The sequence below is a fragment of the Rutilus rutilus genome (genome assembly GCF_951802725.1).
Source record: "Rutilus rutilus genome assembly, chromosome: 10".
Lineage (NCBI taxonomy): Eukaryota > Metazoa > Chordata > Actinopteri > Cypriniformes > Leuciscidae > Rutilus > Rutilus rutilus.
Window position 1 is genome coordinate 42294238 of NC_140215.1, and position 15611 is coordinate 42309848.

General features: G+C 40.4%; 1 protein-coding gene across 1 annotated transcript in view; it reads right to left on the bottom strand.

Annotated features, from left to right (window-relative positions):
• map3k12 (mitogen-activated protein kinase kinase kinase 12) overlaps window positions 1–13956 on the bottom strand; it is a 36696-nt gene extending 22740 nt beyond the window's left edge. The window contains exons 1-3 of the mRNA XM_084421247.1: window positions 13532–13956; window positions 2169–2700; window positions 1082–1265 (exon numbers count right to left, since the gene is read on the bottom strand). Coding sequence (XP_084277373.1) covers window positions 1082–1265; window positions 2169–2586 — 602 coding nt within the window. The 5' untranslated portion in view covers window positions 2587–2700; window positions 13532–13956. The remainder of the gene's footprint in view (window positions 1–1081; window positions 1266–2168; window positions 2701–13531) is intronic.
• Window positions 13957–15611: the final 1655 nt, after the last annotated feature.

The following is a 15611-nucleotide window of genomic DNA, read 5'->3' on the forward strand; positions in this document are numbered from 1 at the left end:
TTGCACACATGATCAGACTGTTTTGATACCTCACCTGTGTTGTGTTTGATGCACGTCATCTCTTGTAATGATCTGCGAACCCCGCTTCTAAGCTGATTCGACAGATTTCATAGGTCATTTTATTTACAGTGCTGATTGCTTACACACCTCTGAAATAAATACTAATCCCTAACCTACACCCTGACCCTAACCATAGTATAGCATTGGTAGCACATCATGATAGATAGCATTACTGTTTGTTGTGATTGGATCCATCTATGATTGTTCTGAACTGAATCCATAACTTTCTTGACAGTGATTGAGTTGACCAATGAAATTACACTTTTAAAAAAACACACAGATCATTCGCTGATCAACCGAATAAGGTTGCACTCTGTCTTTCGGAGTGCTAAGTCCAGTTGCATTAAGTACATGCTGGACAAAGACATAGTCACGTTACCCAGGTCTGTTAGTCTGATTTCTCAAAAACCGCACTAACTTGAAGCTTGCACATGTCATTTTAAAAGTTAAAGAGGACCTATCATGCTCTTGTACAAAGTCTTGGTGTTGTGTCTGGGCTCTACTAGAACAGGTTTTCCTGCTTGAATGTTGATTATTTTCCTCATATTCTCCATTGTTGCGGCTCCTCTCTTCCCAGTCTGTCAGTAACGCTCTGTTTAGTTCCTGTCTCTATGAAGCCCCTCCTTCTGAAAAGCACACTGTGCTCTGATTGGTCGGCTGGATCAGTGTGTTGTGATTGGTCAAGCTCTTCGAGTGTGTTTGGTAAATGTCCCGCCCCTTATCATAACCCCCAGTTTAACACACTACTTACTAACTCAACCAGGCCCCGCCCCTTTATTCTGCGTATTAATTATTTAAATTAGGAATATTGGGATGTGTTCGTTCCCGGAAGAAACTCAAGACTACAATGGAGGCGTTTCAGGGAGTTCAGAAACACTGACACTGACATAGAGAATAACTGGAGCTTTTTCATGCTCAAACAGCAACATCACACACTAAAGACAGATGAAGATGGGAAAACACTTTAAATTATCGATTCTAATTGAGGGTGATGGTGCTGTGCATGTTTCTGTTCACTCACTTGAAGGTAATGATGTTGGGGTGTTTGAGCTTGCGCAGATGTTTGATCTCAGTCTCCTTGATGTCCCTTACTTTCTTCACAGCCACGTCCTCACCATGAAACTTGCCCAGGAAAACTGCCCCCTGCGCCCCGCTGCCAACCCACTGCAGCTCGGAGATCTCCTCGAACGGCACCTCCCAGGAATCTGGAAGAGACATTTTATTATCCCCGCCTGAAACGATTCTGGGCCCTATCACACACCTGGTGCAACGCAGGCGGCAGTGTTTTTTGCTAGTTTTAGCCTGACGCAGTTATCATTTTCACGTCCTGCGCCACATTGTTTAAATAGCAAATGCATTTGCGCCCATCTGTGTGCTCATGGGTTGCTGGTCTGAAAACGAGGTGTGTTCAGGTGCATTGTTGGTGCGTTGCTATTTTGAGGCAATTGAAATAGACTGAGCCATTGACCAACTGAAACCCGGTCTAAAGTCAATGGCGTAATATTTGTTTTGTTATTTAAAGTGCGCATTAGTAATATGAGCCTATAGGCGGGTCCACAATGCACGTAAACTCTACTTATTACACACACAGGAGCACGGAGACACGGAGCAGCACACAAACATGCCAAATATAAAACATTTAAGGATTACAATTTAAAAGATTATTATTGTGTACATAAAGATATGGTGGAATCCGGCTTGTCCCATAGATAGTCTGCTTGCACGCTTTAACCTCGCGCAAGAGCAGATCCGTTTCCTCTCTGGAGACGCGTTCAGTCTTTCCGCTTGTAGAATCCGCAATGTTAAAAGTGATTCTGCCATGGCGCGAGTGCAACTGGCTTTTAAAGGGAATGGGAGATGAGACCCTGATTGGTTTTTTGCACGTTACGCCCAAAACACACCCATTACTCATTAAAAGAATAGGGACAACTCTTTTAGACCATGCGCCGGGACCGCCGACCATTTTTCCCATCGTTAAACTAACAAAAGTGGATTCGGACACGCCCTAAGTGCACTTGCGTCGTGCACTTTAGACCAAGCGCTTAGATCGTTAAAATAGCGCCCTCTAACTCTTGCTGCTGCTTGCTGTCTCCGATTGTGGTACTCACCCTCATGGCTCTGCTTGTGCTCTGTCGAGTAGGCTTTCCCGATCATCGTCCACACTGGCTTCAGGCATCCGAACAAGCCTTCCAGAAAGCCCCCTCCGCCCGCCTGCAGCCGAAAGCTGTCGGACTGGTTGCGCACGGCTCCGCCCTCGGCTCCGCCCTCCTGCAGCTTCAGCACGCTGTTGGAGAAGTTGGTGGGCTCGTCGCTCAGGGTGGGGCTGTTGCTGTGGGTGCCGCTGCCGCCCCCGACGGGGTCGATGGAGAGCACGTTACGGAGGACGCATTGGGTCGGGGTGAGTTCGGTGTCTGGGGTGCTCGCCGGCACCTCCGAATCCGGCCGGCAGAAGGGCGGATCAGAGAGCGGGGTGCTGAACCCGGAGAGGGAGGGGGAAGGGGCATGTTGCTCATGGACACAAGCCATGGGGGCAGAAGGGGCAGAAGGGGCAGAAGGGGCGAGGGTGGCCCGCGAGTTACCCACCCTTCAGGAAAGTGGCCCTCACCACTCACTCTGGAGCACCACTGCTCGTCAACACACCTGGAGAGGGGAATCACAAAGCAAGCCATAAGATTCGAGAAAGAGCTTACTTATTACTTATTACTCATTGCTTACTAGGAAAGGCAATCAAATACAATTGCGTATGTGTATTATGGTGGATTAAATCACTATCATTGTGTAGCAATAGCAACAACACGAGGACGCGTTCGTGTATTTAGGAACTGGGGCTGTCAAAATGGCTGAAAAACTAAATTAGAATTTCTTTCTTAAATATTAGCAAAATTTGCATTATATTCGAATTCTGAAGGCAATACTTAACGTTAGAGGGAAAAAAGTACTGTAATGTCTCTTATGCCCACAAGACCAAATCAAGCATCGCATCTTTTATTGACATGATATGAGATTCACTTTTTAAAGTGCATTAACTTTTGAAACAATTGTACTTAAAATATAATTTCATGCACCTGAGAAAACACGCTTCAACAGAGACAGCATAATGTACTGCATGACCAGAATAGTGTGTGCCAGAATTTTGCACACAAAATAGCAAACTGCCATTCAAAAACAATCCACTTCTACTCACTACATCTACATTTTGTTCGTCAAAAACACCAGACGCTTAATTTGATCTTCAGCGAAAACACATGCTCAGCTCTGACCGATGTGCATGTTTGCTATCAAACTACTGTGATAAGTAGGATCAGTCAACAAACACGGTGAGTAATGTCTTCTCCTGTTATTGTCACTTGCACTTCATGTCACATGTATAGTATAGCATTCTCTGTCAGCAGTGAGGACTTTACATGTGATAAATGCAGGGAGATAGTCAGGCTGACGGAGAGTGCAAGGGCTTTAGATACTGCTTTGGATGCGACTAGCTTAGAGAACTCTGTACATTGTTTGGTTCCGGCTGAAGTAGAGCCCGTGCAGCAGGGCAACTGGTTGACGGTGAGACGCTGTAGTCGCAGTTTTGCAGTCACAAAACGCCGCTCTTCCGTTCCGATTTCAACATTAAACAGGTTCTCCCCACTCAGTGAAACACTCACTGTGAATCCTGTTGAATGTGCCCTAGTTATTGGAGATTCTATTACACGGAATGTAAAAATAGAGACACCAGCCACCATAGTCACATGTTTGCCGGGAGCCAGAGCGCCTGACATCAAAGCAAATTTAAAAGTGCTGGCTAATGCTAACCGTAAATTCTCTAAGATTATTATTCACATCGGCACAAATGATGTTCGACTTTGCCAGTTGGAGATCACCAAAATTAATGTTAAAGAGGTGTGTGAACTCGCAAGTACGATGTCAGGCACTGTAATTTGCTCTGGCCCCCTTCCTGTTCGCAGGAGTGATGAGATAGTCAGTAGATTGTGTTCACTCAATGGCTGGCTGTCAAAGTGGTGTCCGCTTAATAATGTAGAATTCATAGACAATTGGAAAAGTTTTTGGGGCAAACCTGACCTGTTGAAAAGAGATGGTATTCATCCCTCCTGGGATGGTGCTGCTCTTTTCTCTAGTAATATGGCACATAGTCTTAGAGCTCAAACATGACAATCTGGGGCTCAGGTCAGGAAGCAGACAGACTGGCTAAACCGACCGTCTGCTAGCGGCCTCGCGTCACCCAGGTCAGATAAATCCCATCACATAGAGCCTCTTTCACCTAGATATCATCATATAGAGACTGTGTCTGTTCCCCGAATTAGGACATACAAAAAACTTCCAAACCCATCTAAGGGTAAAATTTAATTGATGTTCAACAAATAAAAAAACAGATATAATACAAATGAGCAAATTATAAAGCTTGGGTTGCTGAATATTAGATCCCTTACTTCAAAAGCAGTATTGTTAATGATATGATTACTGACTATAATCTAGATGTGCTGTGTTTGACAGAAACCTGGCTAAAACCAAACGATTATATTACTTTAAATGAGTCCACCCTGCAAGATTACTGTTATAAACATGAACCTCGTCTGAAACACAAAGGGGGAGGTGTTGCTGTAATTTATAGTAATATCTTCAGAATTACTAAGAGGTCTAGTTTCAAATATAATTATTTTGAAGTGTTAGTGCTTAATGTAACAATATCTAGTGTAAATGATAAATCACGTTTGAGATTTGTGCTGGCTACTGTATACAGGCCACCAGGCCACCATAAAGCTTTATCAAAGAATTTGCGGACTTTCTATCAGAATTAATATTGGCTGCAGATAAAGTACTAATTGTTGGTGATTTTAATATACACATCGATAATGAAAAAGATGCATTGGGTTTGGCATTTAAAGACATTGTAAACTCAATTGGAGTTAGACAACACGTGTCAGGACCTACTCATCGTCGTAATCATACTCTAGATCTAATATTATCACATGGAATAGATGTTGATGCTGTTGAAATTCTGCAGCAGAGCGATGACATCTCAGATCATTATCTAGTCTCATGTAAATTACATTTAGCCAAGGCTGCAAAGCCGACTCCGTGTTACAAATATGTGAGACCTATCACTTCTGCTACTAAAGATTGCTTTATTAATAATCTTCCTGATCAGTTTCATCATCTTAGCATCCCGGATAGCTTAGAAGAACTCGATATTGCAACAGAAACTTTTAACTCTCTCTTTTCCAGCACTTTAGACACAGTTGCTCCGTTGCGCTTAAAGAAGATTAAAGAAAATAGTCCAACGCCGTGGTACAACAAGCACACTCGGGCCCTTAAGAGAGCAGCCAGAAAAATGGAGCGCAACTGGAAGAAAACAAAACTAGAGTTTTTTCGAATTTCTCCTTGACGTAGCTATAATTCAATGTTAGGCTGCATAGATTAGGTCAGCCGGAACCGGGAACACTTCCCAAAAATCCTTAAGAATCCATTAGAAGGATGCCTTCAATGCTAATATTAGTCTCTCTGTTTATCCCGAGGTTTACCGCAGTCCAGGCCGTATCCAGATCTGATGAAGGACCTGCGCCTGGACACACACACACACACACAGTGTGAAGGCCTCCTTCCCTCCCTTTACCGCTCTACAGATAAAACATCCAAACAATTCCAGTTCGCGTGGACACACGTAAGCGTAAAAAAAAAAAAAACCTGTATTATGAATTTTTAAGTCCAGACAGGTAGTTTGTTGAGGTCAATTTGAAGAGAAAGACTACATGCCTGCGCACATATATATTCAAATGCACATACCTATAGACTAAACATGTAATGCGCATGTCTGCGTTTTCACATATTCACGTTTTTGAAGTTTGCGGGGAGATGATAATTATATAATTTTTTTCTAAATGATTCAACACCTGCACCTTGGAACCTATTTCAAGGTTTGCGTTCAAGGTTCGAGCCGCCAGGCACTGTTGGCGTGTGAATGAGCAGGTTGAAGCACAATAAGGGTTTTTCTGTTAGAACGGTGTCGTGTTAGCGGCCCCTAAGTTAATAACTAATGATCTATGCAACAGAAGTGAATCAATCAAAACTAACTTTAGCTGGACAATAACTTTATTCTAGAGGTGCTATAAAGCCAAAACACTTTACTTTAATTTCTTATTATCACTGTAAAGCTGCTTTGAAACAATCTATATTATTAAAAGCGCTATATAAATGAAGATGACTTGACAAAGTATTTGCTTTACAAATTATATCCCAATGCACATGCAGAATAGTGGAATAAAAATAACGAGACGAGGCCAGCACAAGAAAAGCTCTAAATTATTATTTGACTTTAGGAACACTTGATTTCAGTATATTGCACTGAACATCGACAGGGCTGCCTGTGGACTATCGGCTGCTTCACACATTGTCTCGTTGGGTTTTCCTCTGTAGCTCTACAGAGCAAGTCCAGTTATCCAGGTCCTGGAGCGCCTCCGATCGCTCCGGAGGCCAGAGCCCTTGAAGCGGGAACTCTGGTGGGAGCAGGACATTGGGGCTGTTTGGCGAAGGGAGCAATTAAAGACAGCGCCTTTAACTTTGCTTTCCATTTATTAAGTACTCCGATACCACAGCAAAAACTACTAGCCTAACTAATGAAGTTATATATAAATATAATAATTAAATGTAAAATAACATTATGTTCACTGTATAAATTTGACAGACAACAGCAGGTATTTTATTTTTGACTTGTGGATTTTGATATATATATTCCAATTTATTTATCTATGAGAATGTATTTGTAATTATAATTGTTTTTTGATGTTGTTGTTGTTTTCTAAAATATAGTTTTGTCATCATTTTGAGAATGCAAGACACACACAAACACATGCCTACTCAAGCCCGTAGGCAGGGGGGGTTCGGGTGGTTCGAACGAACCCCCCCCCCCTCACTGCCAAAGGTCCAGAATTTAAGTCGTTTTTATTTTTTATTTTTTTATTTTTTTTATGTGATTATTGTCATCATTGTTTTAATCAATGCTTGTGACAAATATTCTGGGTTGCCGTTTCAAATTAATATGATTATTGTAGCTGGACTTGTGTGTGTGTGTGTGCCGCGGATACCTGTCAACACTCCCGTTTTTCCCGGGTTTCTCCCGTTTTTTAGCCCTATCTCCCGGACCCCTCCCGGTTTGTTATTTCTCCCGGGAAACTCCCGTAATTTGCATGGCCCAAACACCTTTAATGTATAATCGGACCAATATGTTTGTCTAAGGTTGACCAGTTGCCAGATCATGTATTAAATGCATTATATTCACACAATCCACACACCATACAGTTTCAACCCATTTGTCACCTCAACCTGGCAACCTATAACCCAGTTGCGCAGTCGCGGAAAGTAGGCTATAACCCGAAAGCGAGCCGATAGACATGGCAGGTGAGGGCCGGATTAACCATTAGGGCAACTGGTCACTTGCTCAGGGGCACATGACATCTAAGGGGCTCTGACAGGTAGGAGGAAATACACAGAAATGTTATAAAGTTATCAAACACTTTACAGTCTTCACTGCATAAAGTGCATCTACGCGGGTTCACGCAGACTTTCCTCCCTTCCGCTGAACACCAGCGATTACTAATTCGTGAAATGCACTCCCGCTGGTTGAGCGCGGTAAAGTTCGTTTTAGGTTCGATATTAGCCGGACATTTGTTCTATAGGGTCGGGTCTAACAAAGATATCAATAGCAAGATTAGTTTTAATATTATGTGACCATTGTATATCGACATGATGAAAATATTCATTCAAAATCATTCGTGCATTAATGCTGCATAATTATACCTGAAAATGCTTTGACGCGTTTCCACAGCGCACGAACGTCTGCCAATTCCACCAACTGCGGTAAACGTAGACTATAATTTGTATGATTTAAAATTACTTTTAACATTTAAAAACAGACGTTTTCAAATTCCAAAGCTTGCAGAAGGTTCCTAATGTCAATACTGACCAGTGTTGGGGAAGTTACTTTTAAAAAGTAGTGTTTGCTCGTTACTCGTTACTTTTAAAAAAAGTAATCCGTTACTTTACTTAGTTACCCCCTTTGGAAAGTAACTTTTTACGTTACTCGTTACTTTTACGTTACTTTTATGTTGCTTGACTTTGGGCAGAACCCAATATCTGTAGACAATATCTGTATCCTAAATATGTAGACATAAAGTTATACTATATGGAGGACATAACAGGTATTTCTTTTGTGCTCTTTATTATAAAAAATAGTATCAATTTCAAAAGAAAAAAGTCCTTCTTATTGGCGCTGCTGTGTGCGGCAACTTCTCTGTTTTTATTCTCAGCCGGCTCTGCATCATGGGGTAGAGTGCGACACTCCGCGATGAGCAGAGCGCCCGCGCCGCTTCTCTCCGCTCCGCTCTCCCTATCCACCAAGCTTTAAATTTCGGCAACAGCCAATAAAGCTTTTCTGCTCTCCAACACCGGTGCGAATCGCGTCTTGATAGCGTAGGACAAAATGATATAGAAGACATAAGCTTAGTTTTCAGACATACGACTCACTCTATCAAGGGAGTAGGAGAAAAAAAAGAGATTTTGAGAGAAAAAAATATATTTTGTTTAAAAGTACACATATTCAAGCTTTCTATATATTTCACAGGTCTGTGAGACAAGTAGCTTATCTGAGTTTCGGTTCATTTACAGTATGGAGACGAGCTTCAGTTCACGCGCTGGTGCCTCCATGTCATGATTATTTTGCATTTACTTATTGGATTATTTTGCATGCTATATTTACTTATTTATTAAATTCAGGCAATTGGTTGGTAAAACATTGATTAAAATTAAGATACAATTAATACAAAACGAAATTCACTTTAAAGAAATACTTTCTACAAAAACAAACTTAATAAAGTGGTCAAAATCATGTCTGCCCACTCCATTTGTCTCCTTATATTGCGCAAAATTTGTATTTAATTTAATTTAAACATAAATATGAAACTAAATCGTTTTCTTCAGTTCTCAACAGTTCTCTTCTCTCAAGCGCGCAGCTGAGGCAGTGTCTGTCAGATATATCCATGGGAAAAGTAACGTTGCGCCGAATTGAAAAAGGAAGTTACGTTACTGTGACGCGTTACAACTGACTTAGGCTACAGCTTTAGCCTTGAGTAAATTAACTTGTCTAAGAAAATTATTCATAAAACGTATAAATATCAGTTGAGCCTACTTTCGTCACTGACACAGACGAAAATGAAAAGACTAAGTTCAGCTTTAGGAGGGGAAGAAATAGGCCAGGATAAGAAGACTGAGAGAAAAAGAAATATGAAGATGAGGAGAGGTATTGACAAATAATCTAATGATAAGATTTTAAAGCTAGCCTATTTCTTATAGTTTTTTGGCCTTCAAAAGTCCTAAATTGCACATATGTAGATAAGAGAAATCCAAATTTTCTCGGGGGAGCATGCCCCCGGACCCCCCTAACTACGCCGGGGCCTTGACTCTTGATGCCCAGGGCACAGGAAATTGGACACAATTTAAATACAAAAACAAAATACAAAAGGACGAGAAAAACTGCAAAAAGGGCCACTTTTTGAAAAAAAGAACCCCCCCTTTCAATAGTCTGACTACGGACCTGTAAGTTTTTTGAATTCGACCCAAATCCCAAATTTCACTTGCACTGCACTGCAATATACAGTGAAACTCCAAAGTTTCAATACTGCTCAACACCATTTTTTATTCATGATTAATATTGCATTGCATATAATGTGTGCTGGTCAACTAGTCTAAAATTAAGAAATCCCTAGAAAACAGAAAAAAAAAATTTAATTAAAAAACGGGAACATTGTGTGTACATGTGATTTATTTTAAATTGGCTACTTCATTTATTATTCCAATATCCAAATATGATGCTAAATCCCACACCGAAAAGGGGATTTTCTCTTTGTGACGTGCTGTCTTTACATTTGAACATTGCACATTTTAAACAGGACACATATTAGCTAAATAAACGTTAGCCAATACAAACTAACTTTATATAAATTTATAGAAAACAGTTGACAATGAATAGACAGGAGTCCTGTCACAGGACCAATAATACCAATAATAAAAAGAATATTAAGTATAAGTTTGAATAAGATGAATCCGACATATAATGAGGGCTGTGTTAACAGTAAAGCGTACGTCATTTAACGAATTAAAAAAATACGGATGGATAATACAAAACGCTTTCTGACATTTTGACAGAAAAAAACACAAGCAAGAACAAAATTTAAGCTTAGCGCGTCAATTTTAATTTTACAATTATCTTCTCTCTTTGTGTGCGCTCGTCCGTGTCCACGAGTTCACACTTACAAACAATTAGAGGGAGTAAAGTTTAATTTTCAGTCTCTTTTTAATGATAGGCCTTACGCATCTGTCAATCATCCCCGCTAGCTATTTGGGGAATGAACCCAGCGCTCTGATTGGTCGAACTCTTCTTCTTTTGCTGTTGCTTGATTCGAGAACAGCGCGTGCATAGAGGTGTCACCAGGTTTTAGCGTAGTTTAGAGTGGCAAATCGTGCCAGCGTACTTTGAGGTCAAAATGCGTATCCGCTACGCATTTTGCATACAGGTTGGCAGGTCTACAAGATGTTCATGTCTTTCTTTCTTCAGTGGAAAAGAAATGAAGGTTTTTGAGGAAAACATTCCAGGATGATTCTCCATATAGAGACTTCAATGGGGTCCAACGGGTCGAAGGTCCAAATGTGAGTTTCAGTGCAGCTTCAAAGTCTCGACACGATCCAGCCGAGGAATAAGAGTCTTATCTAGACAAACCAGCGGACATTTTACAACAAAATAAACATTTATATACTTTTAACCACTAATGCTGGTCTTGCTCTAGCTGTGATGCGACACACATTACATAATCAGGTTGAAAGGTCAAGTGTGACATAGGCGTAAGAACAGATCTAGTGTTTACAAAGAGAACGAGCAAAGACTGAGTCAAACGCCATTTACAAAAAAACTAATAAATAAAAGGTAAAACAACGATTTCGGACGATTTTGAAGTTGGAGGAGAAAATGAGATGGAGTTTTACACCCTTCCCTACATTTTCCACTTACTGTCTAGTACGCGCCTACACGCGTGACCTTGCCAACGTGATTACGTAATGTGTGAAGTCGTGGATGTGCAAGACCAGCATTTGAGGTAAAAAGTATATAAATGTTTATTTTGTTATAAAATGTCCGCTGGTTTGTCTAGATCAGACTCTTATTCCTCGGCTGGATCAGTGCATCACGTGATCAACTGCTAAATTTGGTCTAAATTCATTCTGCTAAAAACAGACACGCTCATCGCTTGTCATATATTTATATTAACTATTCAGGGTTTTCAACCACATAATGTTTATTTTAGGTTTCAGACATTTAAATTCACATCAGTAATAAAAAACACATTTAGAGTTACACACTGATGTCTATGGAAGCTGAATAATATTCCTTTCCATTATAATTAGACGACGTAGATGTTTTATTTATATCAGACACACATTGTGTAAGTAACTTTAAAGATTACTCTATTCTTCTCCCAGTTCACCGGCCACTTTCTTTCATGTATTTCGGGAGAAGTGGATGAATTCACGTGTTGTAAATCCAACAGATCCGATTCTCTGAAGAGCGGCACAAACTAACATGGCGGCGCCCATCGCGCACACAGCTCAACTAACGCCATCGTATTTTCTTTTCAGCTTTTGGTTGATTATGTCCACTGGCTCTCTTTCTCCTGCAGCTGCACAGCCTGTGTTAAAGAATTATCTTTTTTTTTACTTAGCATTTAAGTACAGTACAGTTTCTATTTAACTTTTAAGTACAATACATTTTCATTTAATGGATAAACATCCTGGAATGTTTTCCTCAAAAACATAAATTCCTTTTCCACTGAAGAAAGAAATGAACATCTTGGATGACGTGTGGAGAGTAAATGATCAGGAAATGTTAATTCTGAAGTGAACTCCTCCTTTAAGAGAGCAGGAGCTAACCCAACACTGAACTCTGAGGATCCTCCTGAACAATCTGAGCAAGAGTTCAAACATACAGGAACATGATTCATCTGCACATCCACAGACTAGCATAGCCTTTGATCATATGGTCTGTTTTGGTCATTTTGTTGTGTTTTGTCATCTTTATTATCAAAATTTTAAAATGATAAATGTTGCATTGGCAGCCAGCTGAAGTAAAATAATTAGAAGTTTTATTTATTTCAGCAGTGATTATATTTCAAGTACTGCATTTTTATGTTTTTAGTTTTAGTTAACAATAATACACCTGATAAGAGGTGTGTCACACTCATATTATGTAAACACAAACTTTTATTTTGGATGCGATTAATATATACACACCTCTTATCAGGTTTATAATATACACGATAAGGTATACATTATATAATGTACTGTGTATAATTATTTTGTATACATAAATTCACACACATGCATGTATATATTTAAGAAAAATGTGTTATTTATATATAAAATATTTAGATCTATATCTAATATAAATTATATATAAATACATATACAGTGTATATATGCAAATATGTATTAAATATATACATCATGTAAATAATTATACACAGTACACACACACATATATTATACACACATGCGTAAACATACATTTTTATTTTGGATGCTATTAATCGTTGCACAGCCCTAGTTTGTTTCATATATTGTTGGTTCTTGTGTTTCTAGATGCAGATTTTATTACATTTACAATATTTTATTGTGTTTACAAGGACTAAATGTTTCTACATATTTATGTTGGTAGCTGACATGCTAGTTTCAAATATTAAGCTAAAACAATTTTAAACCCCATGCGTTTGTCCAATTGTACAATAAGATCGTTATAGACTCATCACTTGCTAATCCTGTCACACTTCTAATTATAGGAACTGCTGAACAAATGAATGGTGACCATCATAGCACCTAAATATACACTTATCCCTTAAATATTAATACACAATCATGTTATTCCTCAGCTATAAACATCCTCGAATCTATACACGCATCTGCATGAGATATATTATGAATATTGACGTGCCGTACAGAAATCACGGCGCTTCTGCTCGACGCTCGCGCGCGCGTCACGCCGCTCTCTGCACAATATGGCAAAATTGCATAACAAACGCACGCGTGCGCTCCTGAACGACGCGATTCCTCGCGCGTGTCGTGTAATTACACCATTGCGCGTGTCCAGGCAAAAACAGCGCACAAACACACGCGACGAGAACGCGCTGATGAAAGGCAGTAAATGGACGCGTTTGTTGAGATGTGATGTCATTGGCGTCAATGGCGCGCGCGAACGCGTCCAGCCGCGCGAAGTACCGCAATGAGTGAGGAGAGGATGCACACACACACACACACACACTGCACGAACACACACTGATCTGATCTGATCTCTCCCGCTGGCGTGTAGGCTACAGGCTGTGCCGCGCGGAGAGGCTCGCGTCGCGTCGCGTGTGTGTGTGTAGATGAGGAGCAGTACCGTGTCTCTGGAGGATGGATGCTGTTGTCAGTGACGGGTGGTTGATCTGATGTTCCGCGGTAAACGCGTCTCTGTCCTCGATCCCCGCGCGCGCGTGCTGTTCTCTAGGCTCGGCGAGGTGTGTGTGCCGTGTGTGGTGTTTTGGCCCGGTCCGGTTCGAGCTCCATCGGCTGGTGTGCGCGATCACGGATTCGGGTCCATTAGTCGAGCGGAAGGAGCTGTTCTCCTCTACGGTGCTGAAGTGACGTCACGGGGCGCGATGACGCCCGCTAGAGGGCGCGCGCGCGCGTTACCGTGAGAGCGAGCATGACGTCAAAGCCACAAGCGCTGAATGTGTGTGTGTAAATACGGCCTGACCTTCAGTTTATATTTTAAAGCGTTTAAAGGAAAACCTCCTGTTTTGAGTGTCGGTGCACGCGATAAATATGACGCACGTGACGCGTGACGTCGAGAACGCTTGGAGAATCTGTTCCAGTGTGAAAATAATGGATTTTTCATACATACACAGCTTTACTATTCAAAGAGATTTCTGATAATAAAAACAGCGCATTTGTCCATAACCTGCGTTTGATTCTGCTTCATATCACGGTGTTATATTAAGTGTTTAACTCTGGTAAATGTGTGTTTAATACGGTTTGCTTCTGGGTCATCTCATGGCAGATCTCCTCTTGTGTTTTACTAGTGAAAGAAGTACATAAAGAAAGCTGACCTGTATTTACTAAGAGATTATAAAGAAAACATTTTAAATGATGTTAAAAACGACATCTTTTGTTGGAGCAAAACTAGAGTAGAGGACTAAGACTAAACGGCTGTGTCTTCATTCATTTTTATCTATTTGTAGGCCTGAACAAATGAAGCTCTAGCTGGGTGTCAAAATCAGTAAAACACATTTTCTAGTGTTTCTAATATGTAGGCTATATTCTGGTTCAGAACAAACCTTTCTGTTGCTAAATATATATTGGCGACTCTATGCATGGATTGCTATTTTACAGTTTCAATGATTGAGAAAAGGTCGTCCTACAAAACAGAGGTCGTACACTGCAGATCTTTGAAAACATAGTAGTTTTATAAGTGGTGTATATGCTGGAATCATAAAAGTAGAATGTTGATATGATAACCGTGATGAAACATTGGTTTGTGTGGAAAGTTACTACACAAAAACACAATTTGTAGAAGAGTTAAAATAGTTTTGAATGAAGTGTTTGCTTTATAGGTGTGTGTGTTTTGTGGCTTTAGTGTGAGTTTTGCAAAAATGAGCCATAGTTTCAGAAATCTCAGCAATTTTAAAAAACTGTAATATAAATGTTTTCTATGTGAATATATAGTAGTGTAATTTATTCCTGTGATCAAAGCTGAATTTTCAGTATCATTACTCCAGTCTTCAGGGTCACATGATTCTTCAGAAATCAGTATAATATGATGATTTGATGCTCAAGAAACATTATGATTATTATCAGTGTTGAAAACAGTTAATATTTTTGTGGAAACCGTCATACATTTTATTTCTCAGGATTGTCTGATGAATAGAAAGTTCAGTGAACAGTATTTATTTGCATTAGTTACATTTATATATTAAAGGAACTGTATGTAAGATTGTGGCCAAAACTGGTACTGCAATCACTTTCAAATTACTGTAGAGCAGTGTATCCCCTCCCCCTCCCCCCTGACTCGAGGTTGCCAGATAGGCTGCAGGATCCAGCAGGAACGTAGGCTGACACGTTTGTAGCTGCAGCTGTGGTAACTACAGCAGAGCTGGCAACCCGGATGCTGAAACACAACTGACTTCGTGATTGGTAGATAGGTGGAGGGTGGGGCATCAGGCCAAAACACAACATGACAACATCAACATCAGTTGAGGGCATAGATATAAACACTAGATGTCGCCTTGTATACGGCAGTTCATTGGAACGAATGCGTCAACAGAGCCGCCATCTTGGGACAGGGGAGCCCCTCCTCTTTAATGCATCAGCGTCAATGTAGGCAAGGGTCTAACGGAAATAAAATCACCATAAATCGTCATGAATGCGATTTTCTAGTTTTTTTTGTTCGTTCCAAAGGTCAGACATGTATTTATCATCGA